Below are 26,479 nucleotides of genomic sequence, written 5' to 3' on the forward strand. Positions count from 1 at the left end.
ACGTCATTGTTTGTTCTTGAATGTTATTCCACGGGATGGTCCCGGGCTTTGAAAGTGTCGGAAAGGACCCGAAGCTTTATCTTACAGAAACCTTTGTAGCATCAATCTGCCATGATTCGGTGTTGAAGGAAAGACATCTATTGCCATGGCTAACGGGGTTAAAGTAGATCCTTGTGCTACCTAGGGTTGAACAGGAAAAAAGAAAACGAAATTTACCGTCTAGGACGGAACTTCCGTCGAATTGGGCCACTACAACAAATCAAAAACCAACTGGAGCGAGTTCCTGATAGGTTTATCTCGCTTTGGAAGTGGCGGACTGTCGAGGAGGGAGAAGCCGGCCCTCCGGAGATATCAAACCTGAAGTTGGCGAAGCGTAAGGATCTTCTTTCTGTCTTTGGACGCTTTGAACACTACTGACATGAAGACGCAGCCCAAGATTTCAAATTCCCCATTAAGAGTTTGCCGTGAGAGCATATTGAGAATTTGGGTTGCATGGCCGAGATTACACTTGTGGCTTGCAAAGTATGGATAGACGCCAGAAGCTGGAGCTAGTGTTACTATCAACATTATTACAGAGAAAGTTTGGAAGTGAGAAATATCAAGTAAAATATCCATCATCAATGATCATTAAATTCGCAGCAAATACAAAAACACCAAGACACGAAATGCTGGGCCAATCAAAGGCTTCAAGAACCGTATAGACGAGACAGAAAGGCATGCAGTGGGTGGTATCACTGAAATACAGTTAGTTGATATCCTGTCAAAAGTAGTACACCGCGGTATGTCACTTACCAGGAAATAATCAGCGACGGGCTTCTTTGCAGGCATGCCCCTTGTATCCTGGGCCGCGGCCTCAAAGACACGGTATCTTCTCCCAGGACTGACGACTGTATTGGCGTCCACAACGCCGTTGCTCCGACCATACTCTCCATTACTGCGTGCCACAGTGCCGCCATTGCTGGCATCTTCACCCAACTCCAGGATCGCAGCAACGTTGCCACATCGGTAGCAATAGTTCGGGGCAGACCACACCGTGACGATGCCGCCGTCGAACATTTCTTTATAACCTTCCATGACGAGCTGATGCGCACGCGCAACCAGAGACAGTCCGTTGAGGTGGTTGAACTGTTTGACAATGTCGCTACCGAAGAGGAAGCCAGCGCCTCGAGGGCTTAGACCCCATCCTTCAATCTCGTCGGGGTCAGACCAGAGAAGGTCGCACATGGCGCCTTCATGGGGGACTTCTTGCTTGCGATCAATCAGTCGAATTTTGTCCACTGAATCTATGAGTGGTGACAATCCACCGTGCACACAGAGCACGGCGCCCGTGCGACTGGTTTGGGCGCTGCCGTTGCCATCCCCACTAGCGCCTGTGCCGGGTGCACCCGTACGAGATGGAGTGGCCTGCCCGGGTGGGGCAGATATGTCTCGTGGTGGCGATATAGCCCGCGAGTCTGTGGATGTATCGGAGGAGGAGCGCTGTCGCGGGCGGTATGTGCTGAAGGTGACCTCGCCTTGCGAATTCAGAACTTCGGTTTCCAGCTCGCCATCATCAATCGGCATGGTTGATTGCGTTGTATCATTAGTGTAGGACGTGGTCGGTTCGAGACCCGAGCTGGCGCCGAGTACGATCGCCCCCAACGCCAGGTAATCGAACACTTCGCAGCAGTACCGCCAGACATTGGCGCTGCCATACTTGCGAATGCACTCATCGTAGAATCCGTAGACGGTCGTGATCTGTCGCGACTCGTGGTTGCCGCGAATGAGGGTGATGCGATCGGGATAGCGCACTTTGAGACAAAGAAGGAGGAGGAAGGATTCAAGCGAATAGAACCCGCGGTCAACGAAATCGCCCATGAACAGGTAATTGGTGTCGGGAACATCGCCACCGACGCGGAATAATTCCATCAGGTCATGAAATTGGCCATGGATATCGCCGCAGATGGTGACCGGCGCGTCGACAGACACGACATTGCCCTCTTCGATCAAGAGCTCACGCGCCTTGTAGCACAGTTCGCGCACTTGGGATTCGGGGATCAGGCGGCAGGCCCGCAGCTGCTCGATCGCCCTGTAGGAGATAGCATGTTAGTGACGGAACGTGCAATAGCAGTTCAGAGGACAAGCGCAGTACCGGTCGAGGTCGCTCATGATGCTGGATGAGGAGTTGAATGGTGGGTTGGAGGGAGAAGGGGGAGGTGGTGGGAGAGAGAGTCCCCCCAGGGAGACGGGGACAAGAATCAGATGGTCAAGACAGTTTGCGAGAAATATAAACTCATCGTTGCGAACAAGCAAAGACACGAAGAGCACGCGAGACGGAAAAAAGGCGGAGTGAAGGCGCCGATGGCTCTGAGCGAGCCAACATCCAATCATGCGGGAGACAGATAAGATTAGAAGATCGGATGGCACCAGAACCTTCAACCTTCAACCTTCGACCTTCCACCTCCCGCGACTTTCCTTCTTCCCCGGATTCTCCCCTGCTACTCGGATCTTTTCGATTGAAGAGGGGCATTGGGATTGACTCAATCGACCTCCTGATCCACCTTCTCTGCCTCCCGGTCCGCCCGTACTGAGCCTTCCGATGGCCAGGTAAAAAAAGGAACGAAGCCGGCCACGCCCACCCTTCAATTCGTATCGACTACTCGACCTCCTCGACTCTCTACGAATCCTACATATCGTCACAATGCCGCCGCACCTTCATCCCCGGTCGCGGTCAACAACCGGCCTGTTCGCCGGCACCCTGCTAGCTTCGCTGCTGGTGGTCGGCATGCCGCATGTCTTCCCCTGTCCGGCCCCGCGACGTACCCTCGCCGACTCAGAGATGATGATCACAGCCGACGGACAACAAGTACCACGAATCCGACGCCGCAGGAGGAAAGACCTCGAGCTGGGCGCAGATGCGCCTCGACCCGGCCACCCGACGCCTTCCGGGGCCATGGACGAGGAAGTGTCTACCTTCTTCCAAATGGAGGAGGAAGCTGAGAAGCTTGCACATGTTGGCCACGAGTGCCCTGTACCAAAACCAAAGGGCGTGATCGGCGAGTTGCTGGGATTCCGCAATGCGCGTGGGAGCGAGCAACCCCAGACGGTGGGACCGTCCGATGGAGGCCGATAATGTCTAGATGACAGGATCCGTTTCTTCTGTGTTCTCATCTGTTATTGCATGTCTTCTTTCTTCTCTTGTTTAATGATACCATGGAATTGGCAATGTGGGTGGGTTGAGTCGGATACAGTGGTTGTTGGGACGCTTGGATTGGCGTGCTAGACGTGTCACCGCGAACCCCAGGTTCTTATCGTGTATAAATGTATATAAAGGAAATTATTACAATAACCAAGACCAATCGTCAACAAAACATACAATTACTTCAGAATTGTCGAGTAGGCCGGCGTCCCTGCGCGTCGTACTTAAAACACTAAAGCGGCTCCTCAGGCCACCTTGATCTTCCCCGTCAACACTCCGCGCCGCAATGGCATGGTTAGCCTTCATACGCAACGTGCTGACCGATCCACGGCACACGCAATGGATCGCTCCCCTCCTCATCCTGGGCGACGCAGTCCTCTGCGCCCTGGTAATCTGGAAGATCTCCTGTGAGCCCGCGTCCCGCCACGTCTGGACAAGCCCGAGCTAATCGCATCTCACGCAGACACCGAGATTGACTGGTCGACCTACATGCAGCAGGTCTCACTGTATATCTCCGGCGAACGCGACTATCCTTCCATCAAGGGTTCGACCGGTCCCCTCGTCTACCCCGCCGCGCACGTCTACGTCTACACCTTTCTCTACCACATCACCGATGAAGGACGCGATATCCTCCTCGGCCAAATACTCTTTGCCGCCCTCTACCTGGCCACCCTGATTGTCGCTATGGCTTGTTATAGGCAGGTTGGAGCTCCTCCGTACCTCTTCCCGCTTCTGGTCTTGTCCAAGCGTCTTCATAGCATCTATATGCTGCGCATGTTCAATGATGGCGTTGCGACTTTTGTTATGTGGGTCGCGATTTATCTATTCATGAAGCGCAAATGGACTGCGGGTGTCGCGGCGTGGTCCTTTGGCGTCGGTATCAAAATGACCCTGGTATTGCTCGCGCCGGCTATTGCCATCATCCTGCTACTGAGTGTGGGATTGGCGCAAAGTGTCGGGCTTGGTCTTATGGCCATACTCATCCAAGTAAGACCCTGCTTCTAGCTTTGACTGGGCTGCCTGCCATGTTTTCGTCTGAGCACTAACGATATGAAACTCCAGGTCTTGCTTGCCCTGCCTTTCCTCCAAACCAACCCGATTGGCTACGTTTCTAAGTCCTTTGAGCTGTCTCGACAGTTTTTGTTTAAATGGACGGTGAATTGGCGATTTATAGGGGAAAAAACGTTCCTCTCCAGAGAATTCTCCTTGTCTCTACTAGTATTGCACGTCTCTCTACTTGCTATCTTCGCTGCCGTCTGGGTGAAACCGTCAGGAACCAACATGTTCCGATTCCTCCAAAACGTCATCCGAGGTCGCCAGGACACAGTGACCCTTTCGAAAAGCTACATCTTGGCCTCGATACTGAGCTCGCTGGTCGTTGGCTTAATGTGCGCAAGATCGTTGCACTACCAGTTCTACGCCTATCTGGCGTTGGTCACCCCGGTTCTCCTCTGGCTTGGTCGCGTCCACCCATTTCTCATCTTGAGCGCTTGGGCGATGCAGGAGTGGGCTTGGAATGCTTTCCCCAGCACCGGCCCCAGTTCAAAGGCTGTAATCTCTGCTCTCATCCTGCAGGTCGCTGGTATCTGGTTCGGGCTCAATAAAGTCGACACCGGGCGTGGAAGGGCCGCTGGGGGCAGGACAGCACGCCCACAATAAAGGGTGACGTGGTTTAGCTCGAGTTTGATTGAAAATGATTCATTCAGGCGTCAGATTCATCTGAGGAGGGCATTCTGCCCACCCGAGATTCTTCCTCGTCACTGTCGGAGTCGGCGACGGCCACTGACTGCTTGGGGAATTCCTTGGGCCTGTGAGTAAACATAAATTAGCACACCGATCAATTGGATTCGCAAAAGCGTTCTTCGCGGTGTCATACCAGAAAGAAGCCTTCCTCCAGGCCTTCTCGTCCCGCACGATGTTGATAATCTCCCCGCCAATCTTGTTATCCCGCTCCTCCTGAGTCGACGTGTCGACCAGGACGAAGGAACCGCGCTTGATCCAGAAAGTCGACCGGAAGCGGGCAGGCAGTTCGACCAGCATCTGCTTCTTGTCGGGCAGCTCAATGAGGTAAATGTTATTGCCGGTGGCCTTGATTGCGCGTGCGATCTGGTGGGTGTCGGCGAGCTCGTCCGGCGGGAACATGGTTTCTTCGGCCGTAGCCAGGACCTTGCGGCGAGGAGGGGCCATCTTCAATTCAATAATTGATTGAATGTCTGTAACAGAAAAAAAGGAAAAAAGAGAATTGGTAGAGAAGCAATGGCTCGCAAGGTAGTTTGTGTAGCGGGGGGAAAATTTCCAGCTTATCTGGCGGGGGCTCTCTCCGCATTGATTTCCGCGTCCACCGCAGTTGATGACAAAAGCCTCCAGTTGCCTCCCCCAATACTTACGCTACGACCCCTTTCACTGTAATTGCCAGAGTACCCGGGGTTCATTGAGTAGCCGGTTGGTAGGCGGTAACCCTCCAAATACGGCAATCATCCGATACTGGGCATGGTCTGATTATCAATCCGAGTGGAGGGGGGTTCACTGGACCTACACTTTTCCTTCATGTAGCCACTTTCTGTATTATTTTGATTTGCTTGAAACCTTCACAATGGCGCCCTCGAGTTTGGGGGCTTTCGTAGAAATCGAAAGCTCGCCTCATGTCTCCAGCCCGCCACCTGCAGTACAAAAGAACAATCAAGGCATTGCACGGCGTCCGTCGGATTACGAATTGGATGAAATTTCGCTACAAAGGTCATCTCACCTGCCTCCTGAACCGGCAGCACAACCGCCTACCGGTTCACCATCGCCCACACCCAGCGTACTGGAGAATCACTCACCAGATGCCAATGAAGACGAAGCCGCAGAATGGGCCGCAGACCGCACCTCGACGTCCTCGAAGACCAAATGGCGGCTGCTGAGCTGCTGTCTGATCAACTTCGGGAACGGCATGAATGATAGTGCCCCCGGTGCCTTGATCCCGTATATCGAGAAGCATTACGGCATCGGTTATTCCGTCGTCTCACTCATCTTCGTGACCAATGCCTTGGGATTTATCTCTGCAGCACCAGTCACGCATGCCATCGAAAATAAATTGGGCCGGTCCAAGAGCTATACATTTGCCATGTCTCTTCTGGCCATCAGCTACATCGTTATCATCTGCCAGCCCCCGTTTGCTGTCGTTGTTGTCTGCTTCTTCCCGCTCGGCTTTGGCATTGCGCTTAGCCTAGCCCTCAGCAATGTGTACTGTGCCAACTTGGCCAATTCCACCACGGCCCTGGGCTGTTTCTCTGGCGGTTACGGTATAGGCGGTACAGTGGCCCCGTTATTTGCAACTGCGATGGCTTCCAATGGGATCCGTTGGTCCTTTTTCTATTCAATCACTCTGGCTTTCTCTCTCGTCAACTTGGGTTACTCCACGTGGGCATTTTCCAATTATGAGAAGGATACGTCGGCGGAGCCGCAGAGAGCGCTGCAGCCTACTGCTTCGCGTCCCGGGGGCGAAACTCCGACCCGGGCTCAGCTTGTCAAGAAGGCCATCCGGAACCGTACCACACTCCTCGGTGCCCTGTTCATCTTCGCCTACCAGGGTGCAGAGGTCTCCATATCTGGCTGGGTTGTCTCCTTCCTGATCAGCTACCGGCATGGAGACCCTTCTCGAGTCGGATACGTGAGTGCAGGTTTCTGGGCTGGCATCACCGCCGGTCGATTCCTGCTGGTGTACCCTGCAGCCAAGATAGGTCATAAGATCGCCGTGATTGCAATGGTGGCGGGTGCCGTAGCCTTCCAGTTACTGACATGGCTCGTGCCAAATGTCATCGGAGAAGCAGTGTCGGTAGGAATCTTGGGTCTTCTGCTGGGTCCTGTGTTCCCGTCCGCCACGGCTGTCTTCACAAAATTGCTGCCACGCAGCATGCATATTTCCAGTCTGAGCTTTATTAGTGCCCTGGGCAGCAGCGGCGGTGCCGTGAGCCCATTTTTCACCGGTATTCTTGCCCAGAGCGTGGGGACGATGGTGCTGCACCCGATCTGTATCGGTTTGTACGGAGTGATGGCGACTAGTTGGCTGTTGCTGCCGAAGATCTCGAAGAGATCGGAGTAAAATTGATGTATTTCCCGATACGGCACACCCGAGCAGGGATTGGAAAAGGGCAGTGTTTGTGGGCTGACTGTGAGATTGGGCCTGTGTACTTGGGCTGCTCACTTCGGCTATCTGGATCAAAAGGTTGGATTTGCAGTGCATTGCGTACATATCAAACTTGTCGGGGTGGTACTCTCCCCGTTACGGGGAAATATCTGCCATTTGCCCAAATTTCCCCTCACTTAAGGCCTTTTAACCTTAATCGGGGCATTAACCGGCCCTCTATTTTCCAAAGGTTTCTAGACACGTGCCCACACGACAAGCTTTGAAGCCGTGGCTACAAAGACCGGTGGACAAGTCACGCTATGGGAAGAATGTGTGCGATGTAACGGAGGCGTTTAGCAACTCAGCCCCTCCACGTAAGGAGAGTGTGGTCGCACTAGAGCGGTGACTTGCCCAGCTTGTATCGTCCCATGTATCACCAAGACACGCTAATTAGGCCCCCGCTGGACGTAGAGAATGAGATCATTAAATGCCAATGTCTCGGAGCAGACTCTTGGGCTTGGGTTAGTGGGCTAGCCTTACGTGTGGATGTCATTGTGTGCACTATTTTGCCACAGACACTGTCCTAATTCCCGTGCTTATCTCTCTCTGGGCTTTGTGTCGGGCCTGATCGCCTCGCATTTTCCGAAGTGGCATTATCCTTACCGTTGCCCCCCCTGTCAACAAGAGCCCCGCGAAACCCTTTCCTCCTCCTCCACCACCCCGTCTTATCTTGTCCACCACCCCCTCCCCCCCCAACCCCGACCTGCCTGCCCATCATGGAAGGCGACGAGGTTATCGCCTCGGTCTACCGCAAAATCGAGCGGGAGAAGGCCCTCATCGCCGCCGCTAGTAATATGCGGCAGTCTACCGACAATCCTCTCGTGCAACAACGTGTCGACGCCAACATCCGCGATGGCCGCAAAAATATCGCTTACCTCGAGGAGAAAATGCGAGAGCTCCAGATCCGTTACATGCCCGACGACGGTGGCTCACCCCAAAGCCAGCGTCACGCGCCAGGCTCTGGACCCCCTCCCCCGCCCAAGGACTATGCCGGGTACTTTGGCGATGGCGACGGCGACGCCCACGGATATGCTCAGGGAGGCACCGGCTCGATGCCTTCGGGCGCTCCATTCCCCGACCCCCGCCCGTACGCCCCGATTCCCAAGGCGCGGCCAAACTACACCAAGCTCGGTACGTTCGGTTGATCACATCTTCCCAATTGTGACTGTATCGCTTTGGATAACGGAGAATTTGAGTCTTTGGAATGCTGACTGACAAAAATGTCTCAGATCTTATCAAATATGACACTCAGTATCTCGGCCCGAAAATCCAGCTCATGCTGTCCCAGCTGGAGTTCAAGTTGAGTGTGGAGAAACAATACAAGGCAGGTATCGAGAAGATGGTCCGCTTGTACCAGGATGAGGGTGATCGGAAGAGCCGCGCCGATGCAGAGGGCCGTCGCATCGAGAGTAACCAGAAGATTCAGCTGCTGAAGCAGGCTCTGAAGCGATACGAGGATCTCCATGTTGATATTGAATCTTCCGATGCTCCAGATGGTACGTCGGAACGCCTTTTATGACGGTCGGGTTTAATTCCGCGGAAACTGATCGTAATACAGATGAGAGTCTAAGCAGTCCCAACATGCGCAAGCCGTTGACCGGTCTTCTTACAATGCGAATTCATGCGGTGAAGGATGTGGATCATGCCGCCAGCTCCCGATTCTCCCGCGGCCCAGAAACATATGTCATTGTCAAGGTGGAAGATACAATCAAGGCGAGGACGAAAGCGACTCGGGTCGACAAATGGCTGGACGAGGCATTCTCCATCGACATCGATAAAGCGAACGAGATCGAGCTTACGGTCTACGATAAGTCTGGAGACCGTCCGACCCCCATTGGTATGCTGTGGGTGCGCATCTCCGATATTGCAGAAGAGATGCGTCGCAAGAAGATTGAGACGGAGTTGAATGCCTCTGGTTGGGTGTCTGCCGACAAAATGGAGAACTCCGGCGGTAATCGATCCGACCACCCTGGATCACCCCAGGGCTCCTCCCACGGCGCCAGCTATGGAGGAATGGGTCCTGCTACAGGACAGCAGGGAGGCGATAATGCGAATATCCCCCCAACTGTGATGATCGATTCATGGTTTGCCCTGGAGCCATTTGGCCGTATTCATCTGTCAATGAGCTTTGGTAAATTGCGAATGATTTCCACAAATGTATCATGAAACATGCTAACATCCCATTAAAGCCAAGCAACTCAAAGACCGTCGGCCTTTCGATATCGGTCTCAACCGCCAGGGTGCCGTGCGCCAGAAGAAGGAAGAGGTTCACGAAAAGCAGGGCCACAAATTCGTTACCCAGCAGTTCTACAACATCATGCGCTGCGCGCTGTGCGGAGAGTTCCTCAAGTACGCTGCGGGCATGCAGTGTGCGGACTGCAAGTATACCTGTCACCGCAAGTGCTACCAGAAGGTCGTCACGAAGTGCATCAGCAAGGCGAACTACGAGACCGACCCCGACGAGGAGAAGATCAACCACCGCATCCCTCACCGTTTCGAGGGCTTCTCCAATATCTCCGCCAACTGGTGCTGCCACTGCGGTTACCTGCTTCCCTTTGGACGCAAAAATGCCAAGCGATGTACCGGTAAGCATTTCGACAGGATTTCATTTTGCTATCTTAACCATACTGATCCTTCTTTTTTATTCAGAATGTGCCCTTACGTGTCACGCTCATTGCACGCACCTTGTGCCTGATTTCTGTGGCATGTCGATGGAAGCGGCGAACCAGATCCTGGAGACCTTGATTCGCGCAAAGAATCATAACAAGTCAACATCTGTTAGTTCCGGTCTTAGCGGCCGTACCCTTCGACCAGGCGGTCCGCCGCAACCCCCTCAAGACAATGCCGCCCTCTCCTACCCCCAGAAACCCACCGAGGGCCCCTACGGGGCACTTCCCAGACAACCCTCCGCAGAAGCGGTAAGCGCTGCGACTAACTCCTTCATGACTCCACAGTCACCAACGGCTGCTTCACAGGCTGCTCAACGCCATCCATTGTCACCGAAATCGCCTCCAGGGCCCGCGGCTGCGGCCGCTGCAGCGGCGACCGGCTTGCGTAGCCCTACACAGCAGACGCCAGGTATGTATTTTTTGTCATCCAGCTCTTCCTGGTGCTAACATTCGTCTTCTAGCGGAAATGACCCGTCCTCCTGTGCAGCATCAACAGCCTCCTCCTTCTCATGCCCACTATGACCCATCCGTCTACGCTAATTTCCAGAAACCTCCTCCGCCTCAGGCAATGCAGCAGCAGCCGGTTGGACCACCCGCACATTACGGGATGCCTCCGCCCCAGCAGCAGCAGATGCAGACCATGCCGCAACAGGTCGCAGTGCCCGTTAAGGAGGAGGCGCCTGCCAAGACGCGCATTGGATTAGATCACTTCAACTTCCTCGCTGTTCTCGGTAAGGGTAATTTCGGAAAAGTCATGCTGGCTGAGACCAAGAGCACTCGCAAGCTCTATGCCATCAAGGTGCTGAAGAAGGAATTCATCATCGAAAATGACGAAGTGGAGAGCACCAAGTCCGAGAAGCGTGTTTTCCTGATCGCCAACAAGGAGCGTCACCCATTCTTGCTCAATTTGCACGCGTGTTTCCAGACGGAGACTCGTGTTTACTTTGTCATGGAGTATATCAGTGGTGGTGATCTGATGCTGCACATTCAGCGCGGCCAGTTCGGTTTGAAGAGGGCACAGTAAGTCTGACAGGTTTTCTTCATTATTTTGGGGGCTGGATATTGAATTGAATTATCAGGTTCTATGCTGCGGAGGTCTGCTTGGCTCTCAAGTATTTCCATGAGAACGGTGTCATCTACCGTGATCTGAAGCTTGACAACATCCTCTTGACCCTCGACGGGCACATCAAGATCGCCGATTACGGTCTCTGCAAAGAGAACATGTGGTACGGCTGCACCACCAGCACATTCTGTGGTACTCCCGAATTTATGGCACCTGAGGTAAAGCTTCCCTGTTGAAACTTCAACTACTTTAAATGCAACGTACTCACTCCTTATTCAGATTCTGCTTGATAAGAAGTATGGCCGCGCAGTTGACTGGTGGGCCTTCGGTGTCCTTATCTACCAGATGCTTCTGCAGCAGTCTCCTTTCCGTGGTGAAGATGAGGATGAAATTTACGATGCTATCCTTGCCGATGAGCCTCTCTACCCCATCCACATGCCTCGCGACTCAGTTTCCATCCTGCAGAAGCTGCTGACTCGCGAGCCTGAGCTGCGTCTTGGTTCCGGCCCTACCGATGCCCAAGAGGTGATGTCGCACGCTTTCTTCCGCAACATCAACTGGGACGACATTTACCACAAGCGCGTTCCTCCGCCATTTATCCCCACTATTAGCAGCCCGACCGATACCAGCAATTTCGACCAGGAGTTCACCAGCGTCACTCCTGTCTTGACGCCCGTTCAATCCGGTATGAATTCATTGAGCACCCGGTTTCAATATACTTTACTAACTTTGTTTCCCTCTAGTGCTCTCACAGGCCATGCAGGAAGAATTCCGCGGCTTCTCGTACACTGCCGACTTCGCTTGATTTTGGGATGTATAAAACGATTTTTCTTGCTTGAGCACCTGCACCTGCCGCTGCCCGGCTGTGAAACGACTCGCTATCGACTCACACCGGGGTCTGATTTCCCCACGGTCGAACTCGCGTAAGCTCCAGGTGTTTCCCGCTTTCTCTTTCAAATTGCTTTACATACCCATCGCAGTTTTGTTTGGTTGCAAGCTGGCGTGGATGCCAGCTACAAATCGCTTCGCTAAGCATGCTTCGTTCGCCGAGTGACGTGAGGAATGGAGCAACATCGTTGCTTTCTGCTTTTGTATTCTTTTTGCGTATCTAAATTGTTTGATTTTTCCATTGCTCGCGGGTTTTCTCTTGACTGTTCCACGCCATGCCGGGTCATGGATGCTCGAAGATGGGTTCTCGGGCAACTGTGGGCAGGATGGATTACGATCGCATGAACGGGGATGAGGTGTTTACAAGAAAAAGTATTGAATGAGGGATGATGGTTTCGAGGGTTTATGAGAGACGTGCATTCTTGAGGGGGCTCGGCGGTACGCCTTTGGGCTGCGTTTTGCAGCCGTGTTGCTGGAGTAAGAGGATGAGATTCAATGACTGTGATCAGGAGATGCAAATACGAACTATTAACATCCTGCGCTACGATCCCTTGTAATATGTGGCACTGAGTTTATGGTATACTGCCCCTAGTGACCATCCTAACCGGAAGTCCACGACATCGTCACTTATTTACACGTAGAACATGGAAACACCATCGGATGCCTCTCTTGAACGTTTCCTCTCGTATATTCCCCTCGGTTGTTGTCATCCAAACTTTCTGTTCTTTCACGTCTATTTTAAACTTTCTCTTTGTCTACAGGTTTCTTTCATTGAACCTACCATCACACATTCGAACCTTTTCACATCGAGTCCAAGCGAGGACTTGACTCCCTCGAAGTCCTCTCCTTTACCTCCATGTCGAGTGGTCTCTTCCCCGAGTTCTTTGTAAAGTGACTGCGATCACTCCTTTGTCCTTGTTTCCCTCCAGCCTCCTCCACTCGCAATCGCATGGCTGCTCTCGTCTCTTGATGTCTCTCCCAGAGATTCCCCATCCTCTCTACCTTCACTGAATTCTCCTGCGAACCAGACTGTGTTTATCTTTTCAAGGCCTCTTGCCAACGCCATACTGCCAGCTTCATACTGCCAGCTTCAACGTCCGACTCCCCAACAGCTGCTGCTTCGAAGGTATCGAGTTTGACAATTTCGGCCGTCAAATCTTGTCCATTTGCACACCCCGCATTGAATCACTACCTTCGCAGAAACTTTCCCTGTGATTGTCGAGCCAATGCCACGCCAAAAGCGAGATTCTCCAGTTGACGATGACTTCGATACTCAGGCTGCACCAAAGCGTGTGAAGGTTGAGAAGCAGAACAGCATTAAAAGTGAAGAAAAGAAAAAGCAAGCTATGATTCCTACATCATCACCTCCACCTGAACAAGGACAAGTCCACGAGTTTACTGCCAATTCAACAGCAACAATTCGCACTTCACCCGATCCCAAGAAGAGTCAAAGACCCGCAGTCGACCACCTGATCGAAGATGAGGAGGAAAACATCAACCCCCACTTTGGTCGATCAAAGAGCAATCGCAAATCGCTCATTTCCACAAAGAACAACCATATTGATAAGAGCACTAAGTCAGGGACCCCCAAATCGCAGACTCCCATTCCGAAAGCGAAAGGTCGAGCCAATAAGAGAAACAGAGAGGATCCCTCGGAAGAGGATTGCTACGTCGAGAATCCCTCTATCCACGGCGGCTCTAGTTCAGGGGAAGAGAATGAAATCACAACCCTTGACCGTGAGGATATTGAGGAATTTCTCACCAGAGAGAAAGCCGGACGATTGGCTACAGCAGTGAAAGTTCCAGTGGATAGCAACATGTCCGAAGAGGAAAAGAACTTGTATCTTGGGCTCGCCCTCCGCGGAATAAAACCAGTGATGTCTTTTACCTGGTCAAGGGATTTCAGCACGCTACCGGAATCATTGTTCGCCGTTCCAGACAACAGCGACTATCAAGAAGCCAGATTGGCTTTCAAAACACAGAAAGGTACCGATTTTGCGGCAATCAAAGCCTTCCGAGAGCTTCTCGAAGTCGGTGGTTTCGTCCGAGACTGCAGATTGCTCACCTTGAAGCCTCAGGTGGTGATCCAAAGATTCATCAAGAAGTACATACGCTGGGCTATCAACGACGCGGGCTTGAAAATCGCTCCCAAGGCACTTTCTGTCCATGTAATCTACACCCAGAGATCCGGTCAGACTGCCCTTTCTGCCGTCACCGGCCTCTCAAATAAGATGGAGCGCTTGGCCGAACGCCATCAGAAATTACACAGCGACTTTTACTTTGGTAAGCCTTTAAAATAAAGTAAGGAACTTGACCCACACTGAACAGCCAACAGACAGCGAACACATCAGATACTGGCCTACATTAGTTGGCTTCCTTTTATGTGGACCTATCATGACCATCGTCTCCCTTAACACAGATCCCAACTCTGTCGTTTGGAGCGAAAAAGCCAACAGTCGAGTGAAGTACCTCGGTCAGTTTGACATGTCGGAGACTGATCAGGACGTGTGGAACTCTCTCGCCATTGCAATTGCGGTGATCAGTATGAGAAAAAGTCTGGCACGACTTGCTGATGAGTACTCGGGTCCTCATCTTCCTCGCTTTCGTCATCCCGATGATGGCACTGATGATGAAGATTTATAATATCGCGAATAAATTCGATATCTATTTTTCTATCTATTTTTCAATCCACGATATCTTAGAAGATGAGATTGCGAACCTCGGATCTCGAATATTCATCTCATCGATATTTGCAATAAAGATGATAATTTCAGAAACTACTCATCCTTACGCTTTCTTTATCTATTTCTCCGGGGCTCGACGTATATCTCTCGAGTTTCAACTGATAGGTAGGTGCCGGGGGTTTACCTGCAAAATGTCACCGCAAGGTTTCACTTATTAAAACCTGTGAAAAACATTGATCATTCTATTACTGTATATACAAACTTCAGAGAAAGAGAATTCGACACCCATATGTCTGCTGTTTTTGAATCAGTTTCGTTCTCTATTGGTGTCACATGACCCGACCCGCCATTGACGCTTTTCACGATCTTTCGAGTGTCAACAGCTGCCACACTCCAAGTCTCCGCGATGGATGCAGCCGAAGACCGGGATTTAAAACTCCAGCGAGCATCCAGTGATCTAGTTACGGAGTTCTCAGCAAAGCTGCCGTCGCTGCTGTGGAGAGCCCAACATGGAACCCCTCTCTGTACCCCACGCAAATGGGCGCCAGTAGGCAAGACAGAGAAGCTTGTCAGCCTTGTAAGATCACCAATTTCTCACCGAGCCTGCCATATACAATTTGCCATTCAGAACTAATGGAATATCACAGCTCGAACCTTTTCAAGAATGGCCCCAGCTGCTAGACCCGCATCTGCACCAGCTTCTGCCTCCTTTAGTGGATGCGTTTCTGGCTTACTTGCTGAAGCACCGTGGCCAGTATACTTCGAAGGCAGCGAGGAACCCACAAGGCGCTGCTCTTTATCCCCTCCCAAGAGCCATCTGCAGATTACTCTATACTTTCTGCAAAGTCCGAGGTGTCAAGGTGATCAGTCGGTTCTTGAACAACGAACCCAAGTACCTTGATTCGATGCTACGTGCTTTCATTGAATGGGACTCAGTTAGCACGTCCGACACAGCAGAGGATCTGGCGGAAGTTGAGCCCCAGACGCTGCAGTGGGAAGAGCGTTATGTGATGCTAGTTTGGCTGTCGCATCTCCTTTTCGCGCCCTTTGACCTGTCTTCGCTATCATCTGATGACATTCCAGTTCCCTACAAAAACCTGAAACAACTTGGTGAGCTTTCTTCACAGACTCCAATGGTTGCGAGGTCGCTTCTTTCCCTGGCGTTGCATTACATAAATGCCTCTGGCAAGGAGCGTGAAGCAGCAACTGCTCTTTTGGCACGACTCGTCTTGCGGGGAGACATGCAAAAGCTCGGACTTCTCACGGGCTTGACGGAATGGGCCTTCGCTACAATCCAACCCGCTGCTAACACGGAAGTGCCGTCTGTCTACTCGTGTATCGGCATCCTTTCTTTTATTGCCCGTCTAGCTGGGTCGGGCCAGATTGAGGATTTCGCTCCTTTGCTTGGAAGCGTCTTCGTTCAAACCCTCAAGGTTTCCCAGGGACAATCGGAAGTGTCCTCCATTATCCAGGCCTCTGCCTTGGCTAGAAAGACCGTGGTCAAGATCCTTCGCAATATCACAGTCATGGCCTTATCACTTAGCGAGCGGGAAGATAGCGTCATGACCGATGATCAGTTAACGAGCATTCTAGAAGATGCAATTGATCATTTCCTCGTCTCATTGGCGGACAAGGATACACCTGTGCGACTTGCTGCGAGCAAAGCTCTCAGTGTGATCACATTGAAGTTGGATCTGGACATGGGAGCTGAGGTTATCGAGGCTGTCATTGGCTCGCTCGGAGAAAACATACTCTATGAAAAAGAAGACGGCTCTTTGGTGACACCATTCGAGGCACTGAAAACAGGCATCAAATCTTTCAAGCGCAACCTCAGTGCCGTTGATGCACAACGATGGCATGGTCTGATTCTTACACTGTCGCATCTCCTTTTCCGCCGCGCGCCTCCACTCCAGCAACTTCCTGATATTCTTCATTCTCTTGTGCTGGGCCTCTGTTTTGAGCAAAGGTCATTCACTGGCAGTTCTGTGGGAACTGGTGTGCGAGACGCTGCATGCTTCGGCATCTGGGCCTTATCTCGGAAGTATGCAACTTCAGAACTGCAGGCATTGCCCGCGCAGATCATACCTTCACTTTCTGGGATGAGTGAGGTGGATGTTCTACAGAAGTTGGCCGTTGAGCTCGTCTGTTCGGCTTGTGTAGATCCCTCTGGAAACATTCGACGAGGGGCTTCTGCCGCCTTACAAGAATTGATTGGCCGTCACCCCAACACCATCACCGAAGGTATTCCTCTGGTGCAGGTCGTGGACTACCATGCTGTTGCACGACGCTCACGCGCTATGATTGACGTGGCGAAAGCAACAGCTTCTCTGAATTCAATGTACTGGAGTCCACTTGTGGATGCTCTGATGAACTGGCGAGGAATCGGTTCTCCCGACGCCGAATCTAGAAGACAAGCAGCAAAATCAATGGGATCATTGAGCGCACAAGAAGGTCTCAAGACGATGACCGTAGTGTTGCAACGGCTTTTGCATAGGCTTCCATGTATCCCTCGAAGTGACGTGGAGTCGCGACACGGTTGTCTCCTGTCTATTGCAGCTACAGTGGATGCTTATATCCGAGAGCTGGAACTATCGCCGGAGAAGAGAGATACACCTGAAGGGAAGGAAGTCTCTTCCCAGGTGGCCAAAATATGGGGCATCTTTGAGTCTCCATCTGGCCCTACCGACAATGACTTGACTTTCCGGAATTCCCGCCCTGAATTGACAGCAGAGGCATCCTCCTGTCTGATTGCATCGCTTTCTAGATCAACGGTCTCAGTCGACCTTGACCGGCCCTCGGATGCAGTGCTCGATCGAGTCTTACGTGTTCTTTCGCTGTGTGTTTCTCGGAGTGATGATATTTCGATCGAAACATCGTCGGACGCTTTATCCACGCTTTTTCCGCTCCTGACGCCGCTCAAGCAGCAGGGGATAGTGGATGCATGGTTCTCTCATCTCCACACTTCGTCGAGGCTGCCAAGTGGCCGTGGTCAGATTTTGGCTCTCGGTGCGGTCTTCAATCAATTCCAAGGGTGCGATTATCTACAAGACAGTATCATTACGGAAGTGCTTCGGTGTGCAGGAAAAGAGGAGTTGATTGAAAAACGAGTAGCCGCAGTAAAATGCTTGGCTACCAAAATTTTACCATACACAAGTATGTCCTCTTCTATCTTTTAATTATGGATCGACCAGGACTAAACACCCCTCAGTTGCCACAGCCACATTGGCTAATAGTATAATTGATTTCCTCAACGACTACACCACAGACAGACGAGGCGACATCGGATCTCTCATCCGAGTGGAAGCAATTGTGGCTGCAGGTATCATTTTGAAGCAGGAGTCCAGGCCCCAATCGCGTTCAACAATGGTCCAAGATTTAGTCGGCTGTCTTTGTCGCCTCGCGTCTGAAAAGCTGGACAAAGTCAGGCTACAAGCATGGCTCTATCTACAAAGCTTCTGGGAATCGGCAGGGCTCTCAGTTGCATTGGAAAGGTATTTGATCCGTGCTCATATCTGTCCAGCCAGTACTAATAAGAGCAGGAGATACGATCATTTCAGCCATGTTTCGTCGAAAGAATACTTTGACCAATTGCTGACCCTCTACGACGTCCAATGGTTGCGTCTGCCATTGTTACAGGGACTGGCAACCTCTGCAGTTGCAGGCACCGAGGGTCTCGTTCGAGCATCTCGTTCTGCTTTGATCCAGTTCATCAACTCTCGTGAAGCTTTCCAACGCCAGGTCCTCTTGGTTGATATGCTACGAGTATTGTCGAGAATTCTGAATGACAACATGCAAGACGACCGTTACGCCATTCCCACCATTGAGTTCCTTGCATTCCTGATAGACAGCTATGCCGTTATTGGAGATGATTTAGACCCGGCTTTCCGCAATGCTTTTGTCGTGGTCCAGCTAGCACATTTCCGGTCGTCGAATATTGCCCGCTTGGAAGCAGCCATCAAGGTTTATGCGTCTGTAGCGAGACTTGAGCCTTTACGCAATGGTGTTTTGAAGAAGATGACTGGGTTTTTGATACATCCTTTCCCGAAAGTATGTTTGTGTCAAATATTCTTTGCAATGAAGGTTCGCTAATTGATTTGCCAGGTTCGAGCCAGTGCTGCAGAGCACCTGTTTGCCGTGACAGAGTCAGACTTAGTTAAGTATGATGATTGGTCCGCACAGCCCATACAGTTAAAGGAAAAGATGGAAAGTGTGAGAAGTGCGCTGGCTGTTAAGTAGATGGTCAAGTGCGGCAGTGAAGTTTGGATTGTAGAGAAGAAAATACAATATAACTTCTGAACAGATTGACAATGATAAATGCGGGAGCTTTTGTTTCAAAAGAATGCAAAGCTCCCTTTCAATAACGTCCAACGAAAAAGTATTCAGGTAAGAAAAAAGGTTCACGGAATGGAAATAAAAAAAAAAAAACAAAAAAAAATTTACTTTGCATCATCCGTGAATCGAACACGGGCCTCGTCGATGGCAACGACGAATTCTACCACTAGACCAATGATGCTAGTTCATGCCTGATTAATGGTAAGTATGCTTCTTCAACAGATCTCAGGGCTTTGATCAAAACCAGAGCTCAACCTCGTCTCCAGCTGGCTCCCGGAGCTGCAACAGTCGCAACCATGGCAGCCGCAGGTGTATCGGCTGGTGTTCCTCCGAATTCCACGTACGTGTTTAACTTCCCGATCTTTTCTCAGCTAATCCGCTAATTTGACCTCGCAGTGTCTACGTACGCATCCTGTCCCTCCCCTCTTGCCCGCAATAATGCTCGCGACGGCCGACTAACGGTGATGCTTTTTCAAACCCACAGGTCAAGAATTTAGAGGAGAGAATCAAGGTTGAGCAGCTCAAGGTCGCGCTGGAAGAGATCTTCTCCGAGTTCGGCAATGTGCTCGAGATCGTCGCAAAGACCAACTTGAAGGCTAAGGGCCAGGCGTTCATCGTCTTTGACAGCGTTGAGGCCGCAACCCGCGCTATTGACGAGGTGAATGGCTTCGAGCTCTTTGACAAGCCTATGGTTCTGGACTATGCGAAGACCAGGAGTGATGCTACTGTTCTCCGCGAAGGTGGCTCGGAGGAGCTGGAGGCTCACAAGCGGAAGCGGTTAGCTGAGAAAGGTGGGCTACAGCGAACTCATTCTCCCCTGTCGCACAACCTATGTCAGGAGTGTATCTTACTGACTACTCAATTCTTTTCGCAGAGCGACAACAAGCCCACGACGCCCTCGAAGCCCAGAAGAAACTCAAGCGCCCCGCCGCTGCTCCCGACACCGCACGCCCAGCAAAGACCACCAAGGGTGCCGGCCTCAAGCCCACTTCCGGTGCTACAACTGCTGTCGTTCCGGACGAGTATCTACCGCCCAACAAGATTTTGTTCTTGCGGGAGCTGCCCGAGGACGCCAGCCAGGAGGGTCTCACTGCGGTCTTCGGGCGTTTCGACGGGTTCCAAGAAGTCAGATTGGTGCCTGGCCGAAAGGGCATTGCATTCGTCGAGTACGAGAACGAGTCAGGCGCTATCAGTGCGAAGGAAGCTACAGCAGGAATGCCCATGGGAGAGCAGGGCAAGCCGATTCGTGTTACGTTCCAGCGTCAATAAAGACCGCTGTGGTTCTCGCGGCTCCAAAATATCCCTGTCTTGTTCTTTTGGCGTTTGGAAGGGTTCTAGCTCACTTACGTATTTGCAATATGACCTCGTGAAGATACTCTCGTCGATACACCTTGATCTATCTAGATAGAATTAGGACATTGTCTAGTACGGTTGTATATACTCCCATCTAAGCCACATGTGCATGAGGTCGGGGTACGAAGAACACTTGATGGAAAATGATACAGATGTTAAACATATGCAGAGGACGCTTGTCCCAAATAAACACAATGGTGAAAAAGATTCCCTAGAAGATGACATCGGTGTCTTCCTGCTCTCCCAAAACATCAGGTGCCTCGGTCTCTTCCGTAGATGGAGCCGCAGTAGCTGGAGCGTCGTTCTCCGCTTCCTTCTCCGCTGCCTTTTGTCGGGCTGCAAGAATCTCGGCATCTGCCTGGGCGACGTCTCTCTGTTTCTTGCCAGAGACCTTCTTGAGGCGGTAAAACTCCTCACGGTCGAGCTCGTCGAGTTCGGAGTTGATGTCTGCATTTTTATTAGCATGTGCGATGTTGATGGAAATCAGAGAGTGGTAGATACATTTGATGGTATTTTCAGTTCGAGGGATGATAACGTGCTCGCTGAAGGAAATGTTAGAATAAAGCTTTGTCACTGTTAACAGATGTATAGCTTACATGGCGTTCACTGGATGATACATGTTAGCAAGTATACACGATAGCAAATCTAGAAAGACCGTGCTTACCTCTTCGGTTGACAACCTTGATCACCTCATCCAGAATCAAAAATGCAGTCTGAAGGAGATTAGTGAGACTCCCAACGCATATTACTCCGGCATTCATACCTGCAGACTAGCCAGCTCCACCAAGGTCTCCACGGCCCGCGCGTATGTCTCTCGGCAGCGTTGGATTTGCTGTCCTCCCTTTCCAAGACCGGTCAAGCCGAAGTCGTTGACACCTTCTTCTGTGTAGCTCTCGAATTGAGGAAGGAAGACACCCGAAACATTCTCCTGCTTGGCTCGCACACGGAAACGCGCCTGTTTGGCAGACTCCTGAATCTGGTATCCAATGTCCCCGCCGACAGCGTAGCTCACTTCGGCAAGTGAGAAGGCTGCAATCTGCATAACCCGTCCCATCTTCTGCTTGGCCTCATCGATGCGCCGTGTGATTTCTGTCCGCCGTGGTTAGCTTCCGTGGAGAGTGCGGGGATCCGATCTCGAGTCGTTGTAGAATCATACCTCGGAAACGTCTATTTGCGAAAGTAAATGGTCAAAAAAGCTCACAAAAGGAAAGAAGATGCAGACGACTTACTTTGTCAAGGCTTCACTCTTTCGCTTCAACAAGCTGTGCCCGATTTCAGCCCCCTTCAGCTTGCTCTTCATCAATCCCAGCGACTGACGAGTCGGGAAGACTGGCTCTCGGCCCTATAGAGAGACATGATTAGGATCTGTCGGTGTAACCGATAGGATATACTCACCACAGCACCCGACATGACGGCAGCTCAAAGTTCCAGGCGTAGACGAGCAGCTCAGATGCCACATTGATATGACGCCGATAAGTAAAGCTCCACCGCCCACTCGATATGGCCACGGACATGGTCACGTGATGGACATACGACTTCGTCGCCAGATTCATTCTTCGCGCGCCTGTGTCATTTGCCCGCGCCAACATCCTATGCTGTTCTGTTGATCCGTGCGATTCGATCCCGCTCGAACCGAGTGGCGCAATGCCAGGGACGCTCCTGCCCCCGAGATCAAACCGGCAGCACGCACAGATGGACCGAACGTCTGCGTCCCGGCCGGACTTCTACCTGATCGTAAGCGCCCATTGAGACCTTCCGCTTCCACATGCGCTGACGTTCCTCCAACAGACTGATCAGGATACCGTGTACGAACAAGATTTGCTCCGCGATGCGGGTAGTGTCAAGCCATGGCTTGCCTACATCGAATGGAAGCAGCAGCATGGCACCCTCTATGAACAAGCCTTTGTATGCCTACAAACCTCTATGACCTCTCGAGCGCAAGACCAGTCACTGACGTTCAATTTCTGCAGATCATGGAGCGCGCATGCCGACAATTACCACGGTCGTACAAATTGTGGAAGATGGTGAGATCCTCCCTCTGGAGATTGTTGTGCATGAGTGGCTAACTGACTGACACCTACGATAGTACCTGGAGTTCCGAACAAAGCACCTGAAAGGGCGCAACCCCACGGTCTACCGCGCTGAATACCTGAAGGTCAATGCCCTCTTCGAACGAGCTCTGATTCTTCTGAACAAGATGCCTCGCATCTGGGAGATGTACCTGTCTTTCCTGCTCCAGCAACCGCTAGTGACTCAGACTCGACGAACTTTCGATCGCGCCCTGCGGGCCCTGCCAGTGACCCAGCACAACCGAATCTGGAGACTCTACAAGAGCTTTGCGCGATCTGCATCGGGACAAACTGCCGTCAAGATCTGGGCCCGGTATATGCAGATTCACCCGGAGAATGCGGAGGAGTATATTGAACTCCTGGTGGAGATGGGACAGTATACGGAGGCTGTCAAGGTGTACATGGACATCCTTGACAACTCGCGGTTCCAGTCTAAGAATGGAAAGAGCAATTTCCAGCTGTGGACTGAGATGGTCGATCTCTTAGTTTCAAAAGCTAAGAAGATTGAGACCGGTCCTCAGGTGGGAATTGATGTCGATGCCATTCTGCGAAGCGGTATCGATCGATTCGCAGACCAGCGTGGAAAACTCTGGACCGGCTTGGCGACCTACTGGATCACAAAGGGTAACTTCGAGAAGGCGAGAGATGTCTTTGAGGAGGGAATCATGACTGTCATGACGGTCCGTGATTTCACTCTTATCTTCGACTCCTATGTCGAGTTTGAAGAGTCGATCATTGGCAGTCTGATGGAGGCCGCGGCTGTCCGATCAGAGAAAGGCAAACTTGACGAAGATGCCGATTTTGACCTCGATCTGCGCATGCTGCGCTTCGAGCAGTTGATGGACCGACGACCGTTCCTAGTTAATGACGTTTTGTTGCGACAGAACCCTCATAACGTGATTGAATGGGAGAAGAGAGTGGCCCTGTGGGGAGACAACAAGCAGGAGGCTGTCAATACCTACACGGCTGCCATTGCGGCGATCAGCCCTAAGAAAGCCCACGGTAAGTTCTCTGAGCTGTGGGTTAACTACGCCAAGCTCTACGAGAACGGTGGAGACTTGGAAACCGCAAGAGTCATTTTCGATAAGGCCGTGAAGGTTCCTTTCAAGTCAGTTGCTGAGCTTGCCGAGACCTGGTGCGAATGGGCGGAGATGGAGCTTCGTGCTGAGAATTTTGACCAGGCCGTTGGTATTATGGCCAAGGCGACTCAAGCACCCAAGAAGTCCACCGTGGATTATTTCGACGAGGACCTGTCACCCCAGCAGCGTGTGCACAAGAGCTGGAAGCTATGGAGTTTCTATGTGGATCTCGTAGAGAGTGTTGCCTCCCTGGAGGAGACACGAAAGGTCTATGAACGGATTTTCGAGCTGCGCATCGCGACGCCCCAGACTGTCGTCAACTTCGCAAACCTTTTGGAAGAGAACAACTACTTTGAAGACTCCTTCAAGGTATACGAGCGCGGCTTGGATCTGTTCAGCTATCCCGTTGCTTTTGAGCTTTGGAACCTCTATTTGACCAAGGCGGTTGATCGTAAGATCGGCATTGAGAGACTGCGTGATCTCTTTGAACAAGCCTTGGACGGCTGCCCGCCGAAGTTTGCCAAGCCTCTATACTTGATGTATGGCAATTTGGAAGAGGAACGAGGTCTGGCACGACATGCAATGCGCATTTACGAGCGTGCAACTCGGTCCGTTTCTGACGAGGACCGGTTTGAGATGTTTGAATTCTACATCACCAAGTCCGCCTCGAACTTCGGTCTCACCTCCACCAGACCGATCTACGAGCGGGCCATCGCCGCTCTGCCGGACCAGGAGGCCAAGGAAATGTGTCTCAAATTCGCCGAGATGGAGCGCCGCCTCGGCGAGATCGACCGTGCCCGTGCCATCTATGGCCACGCTTCCCAGTTCTGCGACCCTCGGACCAACGCTCCTTTCTGGTCGAAGTGGGAGTCTTTCGAGGTTCAGCACGGAAACGAGGACACATTCAAGGAGATGCTGCGCATCAAGAGAAGTGTCCAGGCCCAATACAAGTATGATTACCTTTCTTCGCCACCTTACAAACAATTTGCTAACTATCTCACAGCACCGATGTCAACTTCATTGCATCACAGGCCATTGCTCGCAGCCAACAGCGTCCCCAGGACGGCGAGGGCCAGGACGGCGAGGAAGATGCAGACCGCGCCGATGCGATGGCCGCTCTCGAACGCCAAGCCCGTGCGCCTGTGGGCTTCGTCGCTGCCAGCAGCGGCCCAGAGGGTGGCAATCGGCCCAAGCCTACGGGCGAAGCTCCAGCAGCCCCTGCCAACCCGGATGCTATCGACCTCGACGCCGACATGGATGCCGAGTAAGACGCGTTGGTTTCCCATGATGAACACGAAAGGAACAAACACTGAATGGCCGTGCTCGACTGACCGCTCCTTTTGGATCTCCTTATTCGAATCTGCCTGCCTGTTATCTTTTCTTTTCTCCTCTAGTTACAGTACCATTGCGATAGATGTCACCGTCTCCTTTTTTCTGGTGTTGTCTGCTGCATCTGCTGCATCTTCCTGTCTGATTTCGACTGCTCTCTTCTTTGCTTCGAGCCAACCTCGCTCGAGAATGAAATCTATCATTCCATTGTTCCATTGTCTGCGATACCTGCCGTTGTTAAGGCATTCTTTTGTTGTATACTTAAATCACTTCGTATTGGAATATGTCGAGTCTTCTTGTTGCTATTTATGGAGTTGTTGTCGATAGTAGATCTGTTGCTTGAGAAAACCGCCGACGCTGGACTGTGGCAAATTGCCCATTGAATGCTGGAATCTATGTGCCTAGGTACTACTACTACGATAGAGAATGACCGGTTTTGCTTGGATGATTCCACCTGGATGTGTTCTAGTTTGATGTTTCCTTGACGTCATACAGCACCAGGCCAGATATTCACCCCTGCATGCAATCAAGTTCGTTATGATATCATCGGAAGTAGGCCGATGATATTAAATCTCGTACGCCCTCTCAATTAAGAGAATAGACCATCACCAAATCAGAAGAACTTCACCAAACATCTATCTCGACCATGGCTCGTATCTTCATCACTGGTTCCAGCGACGGCATCGGCCAAGCTGCAGCCAAAGTCCTTGCTGAACAGGGCCACTCCGTGGTCCTGCACGCACGAAACGCAGACCGCGCAGCCTCAGCCCACAAAGCCGTCCCGAAGGCCGAAGCCGTACTAGTCGGAGACCTGCGCTCGATCTCCGAAACCAAGAAACTCGCCGAAGAAGCCAATTCCCTGGGCCCCGGCGCCTTTGATACAGTTATTCACAACGCAGGAATTGGCTACGGTGGCACATCCAGCCGGGAAATCACAGCGGATACGATCTCGGCTGTATTCGCCGTCAACACTCTTGCACCATACATCCTTACCTGTCTAATGAAGAGGCCTACATCGCGCCTTCTTTATATGAGCTCGGATAGTCACTACGGCGGTGATGAGAACCTGCGGAATATTACGCAGTCGCATTCTTACAGTGATAGCAAGTTGCATGATACTATGCTAGCCAAGGCGTTTGCTCGACGGTGGGGTGAGGAGATTCAGGTGGTCAGCATGCATCCTGGCTGGGTCAGGACGAAGATGGGAGGTTCGATGGCTCCTGGGGGGTTGGATAAGCCGACTAAGGCGCTTTCTGAATGGGCTGTTGGCCAAGGGAAGTTGGCTAGCCTGAAGAGTGGAGCTTTCTTCACGACAAGCGGCGAGGAGTCGCCGCATCCTGGGGCTGATAATGTAAGCAAGCAGGAGGAATTGTTAAGGATTTGCAAGGAAGTCTCTGGTGTAGATATTCCAGAGTAACTTTGATGGGAATCATTAAAGTTGGATCCGTGGTAATTGCTCTACACGAATGAAGCTTTCGGTTCGATTATTTCAATGCTCAAACACCAAATTGGAAATATCTTTTATTATGACATAGCATCAATGGAAAGATCATTATCTACATGAACATTGGACAAGAGACAATGATGGGGGAATAAAACCAAGCCTGCACCCCACGCTATTCTGTATGTAAATGCAAAAGGGCGGAGGAAAGTAGACCGAAGCACAC

The 26,479-nt window shown here is 51.6% G+C and overlaps 12 protein-coding genes across 12 annotated transcripts; 9 read left to right on the plus strand and 3 right to left on the minus strand.

Annotated features, from left to right (window-relative positions):
* Nucleotides 1-731: 731 nt before the first annotated feature.
* Nucleotides 732-2,148, minus strand: N7498_000942 (serine/threonine-protein phosphatase; the record flags this gene model as incomplete). Its single annotated transcript, XM_058448005.1, has 3 exons — nt 732-734; nt 793-2,068; nt 2,132-2,148. 3 exons carry the CDS (start codon nt 2,146-2,148, stop codon nt 732-734), a joined length of 1,296 nt encoding a protein of 431 aa, XP_058313416.1.
* A 532-nt stretch (nt 2,149-2,680) lies between these two features.
* On the plus strand, nt 2,681-3,112 carry N7498_000943 (uncharacterized protein; the record flags this gene model as incomplete). Its single annotated transcript, XM_058448006.1, has 1 exon — nt 2,681-3,112. The coding sequence occupies one exon, from the start codon at nt 2,681-2,683 to the stop codon at nt 3,110-3,112; it is 432 nt and encodes a 143-aa protein (XP_058313417.1).
* Nucleotides 3,113-3,459: 347 nt separating this feature from the next.
* Nucleotides 3,460-4,837, plus strand: alg3 (dolichyl-P-Man:Man(5)GlcNAc(2)-PP-dolichol alpha-1,3-mannosyltransferase; the record flags this gene model as incomplete). Its single annotated transcript, XM_058448007.1, has 3 exons — nt 3,460-3,585; nt 3,642-4,165; nt 4,241-4,837. The coding sequence occupies exons 1-3, from the start codon at nt 3,465-3,467 to the stop codon at nt 4,835-4,837; spliced, it is 1,242 nt and encodes a 413-aa protein (XP_058313418.1). The 5' UTR covers nt 3,460-3,464.
* Nucleotides 4,838-4,880: 43 nt separating this feature from the next.
* N7498_000945 (putative eukaryotic translation initiation factor eIF1a-like protein) lies at nt 4,881-5,365 on the minus strand (the record flags this gene model as incomplete). The annotated part of the gene is made up of 2 exons (XM_058448008.1): nt 4,881-4,986; nt 5,055-5,365. The coding sequence occupies 2 exons, from the start codon at nt 5,363-5,365 to the stop codon at nt 4,881-4,883; spliced, it is 417 nt and encodes a 138-aa protein (XP_058313419.1).
* Nucleotides 5,366-5,771: 406 nt separating this feature from the next.
* On the plus strand, nt 5,772-7,262 carry N7498_000946 (putative MFS efflux transporter; the record flags this gene model as incomplete). Its single annotated transcript, XM_058448009.1, has 1 exon — nt 5,772-7,262. The coding sequence occupies one exon, from the start codon at nt 5,772-5,774 to the stop codon at nt 7,260-7,262; it is 1,491 nt and encodes a 496-aa protein (XP_058313420.1).
* Nucleotides 7,263-8,062: 800 nt separating this feature from the next.
* Nucleotides 8,063-11,883, plus strand: pkcA (protein kinase c; the record flags this gene model as incomplete). Its single annotated transcript, XM_058448010.1, has 9 exons — nt 8,063-8,477; nt 8,576-8,842; nt 8,905-9,477; nt 9,536-9,931; nt 9,996-10,424; nt 10,477-11,035; nt 11,095-11,296; nt 11,358-11,763; nt 11,822-11,883. The coding sequence occupies 9 exons, from the start codon at nt 8,063-8,065 to the stop codon at nt 11,881-11,883; spliced, it is 3,309 nt and encodes a 1,102-aa protein (XP_058313421.1).
* A 1,309-nt stretch (nt 11,884-13,192) lies between these two features.
* Nucleotides 13,193-14,609, plus strand: N7498_000948 (uncharacterized protein; the record flags this gene model as incomplete). Its single annotated transcript, XM_058448011.1, is given in 2 exon segments — nt 13,193-14,249; nt 14,269-14,609. 2 exon segments carry the CDS (start codon nt 13,193-13,195, stop codon nt 14,607-14,609), a joined length of 1,398 nt encoding a protein of 465 aa, XP_058313422.1.
* Nucleotides 14,610-15,056: 447 nt separating this feature from the next.
* On the plus strand, nt 15,057-18,886 carry N7498_000949 (tubulin-specific chaperone D; the record flags this gene model as incomplete). Its single annotated transcript, XM_058448012.1, has 4 exons — nt 15,057-15,227; nt 15,298-17,803; nt 17,859-18,697; nt 18,752-18,886. 4 exons carry the CDS (start codon nt 15,057-15,059, stop codon nt 18,884-18,886), a joined length of 3,651 nt encoding a protein of 1,216 aa, XP_058313423.1.
* A 392-nt stretch (nt 18,887-19,278) lies between these two features.
* Nucleotides 19,279-20,251, plus strand: N7498_000950 (U1A/U2B'/SNF family RNA-binding protein; the record flags this gene model as incomplete). The annotated part of the gene is made up of 4 exons (XM_058448013.1): nt 19,279-19,322; nt 19,379-19,385; nt 19,467-19,773; nt 19,857-20,251. The coding sequence occupies 4 exons, from the start codon at nt 19,279-19,281 to the stop codon at nt 20,249-20,251; spliced, it is 753 nt and encodes a 250-aa protein (XP_058313424.1).
* A 295-nt stretch (nt 20,252-20,546) lies between these two features.
* On the minus strand, nt 20,547-21,745 carry N7498_000951 (H(+)-transporting V1 sector ATPase subunit D; the record flags this gene model as incomplete). Its single annotated transcript, XM_058448014.1, has 8 exons — nt 20,547-20,782; nt 20,837-20,877; nt 20,932-20,941; nt 21,000-21,048; nt 21,099-21,424; nt 21,492-21,502; nt 21,565-21,677; nt 21,731-21,745. 8 exons carry the CDS (start codon nt 21,743-21,745, stop codon nt 20,547-20,549), a joined length of 801 nt encoding a protein of 266 aa, XP_058313425.1.
* Nucleotides 21,746-21,908: 163 nt separating this feature from the next.
* On the plus strand, nt 21,909-24,751 carry N7498_000952 (mRNA splicing protein SYF1; the record flags this gene model as incomplete). Its single annotated transcript, XM_058448015.1, has 5 exons — nt 21,909-22,069; nt 22,124-22,240; nt 22,306-22,359; nt 22,422-24,433; nt 24,487-24,751. The coding sequence occupies exons 1-5, from the start codon at nt 21,980-21,982 to the stop codon at nt 24,749-24,751; spliced, it is 2,538 nt and encodes an 845-aa protein (XP_058313426.1). The 5' UTR covers nt 21,909-21,979.
* A 707-nt stretch (nt 24,752-25,458) lies between these two features.
* Nucleotides 25,459-26,229, plus strand: N7498_000953 (uncharacterized protein; the record flags this gene model as incomplete). The annotated part of the gene is made up of 1 exon (XM_058448016.1): nt 25,459-26,229. The coding sequence occupies one exon, from the start codon at nt 25,459-25,461 to the stop codon at nt 26,227-26,229; it is 771 nt and encodes a 256-aa protein (XP_058313427.1).
* Nucleotides 26,230-26,479: the final 250 nt, after the last annotated feature.

The sequence above is a fragment of the Penicillium cinerascens genome (genome assembly GCF_028974065.1).
Source record: "Penicillium cinerascens strain IBT 15544 chromosome Unknown contig_16_segment0_segment0, whole genome shotgun sequence".
NCBI classification, from domain to species: Eukaryota; Fungi; Ascomycota; class Eurotiomycetes; order Eurotiales; family Aspergillaceae; genus Penicillium; species Penicillium cinerascens.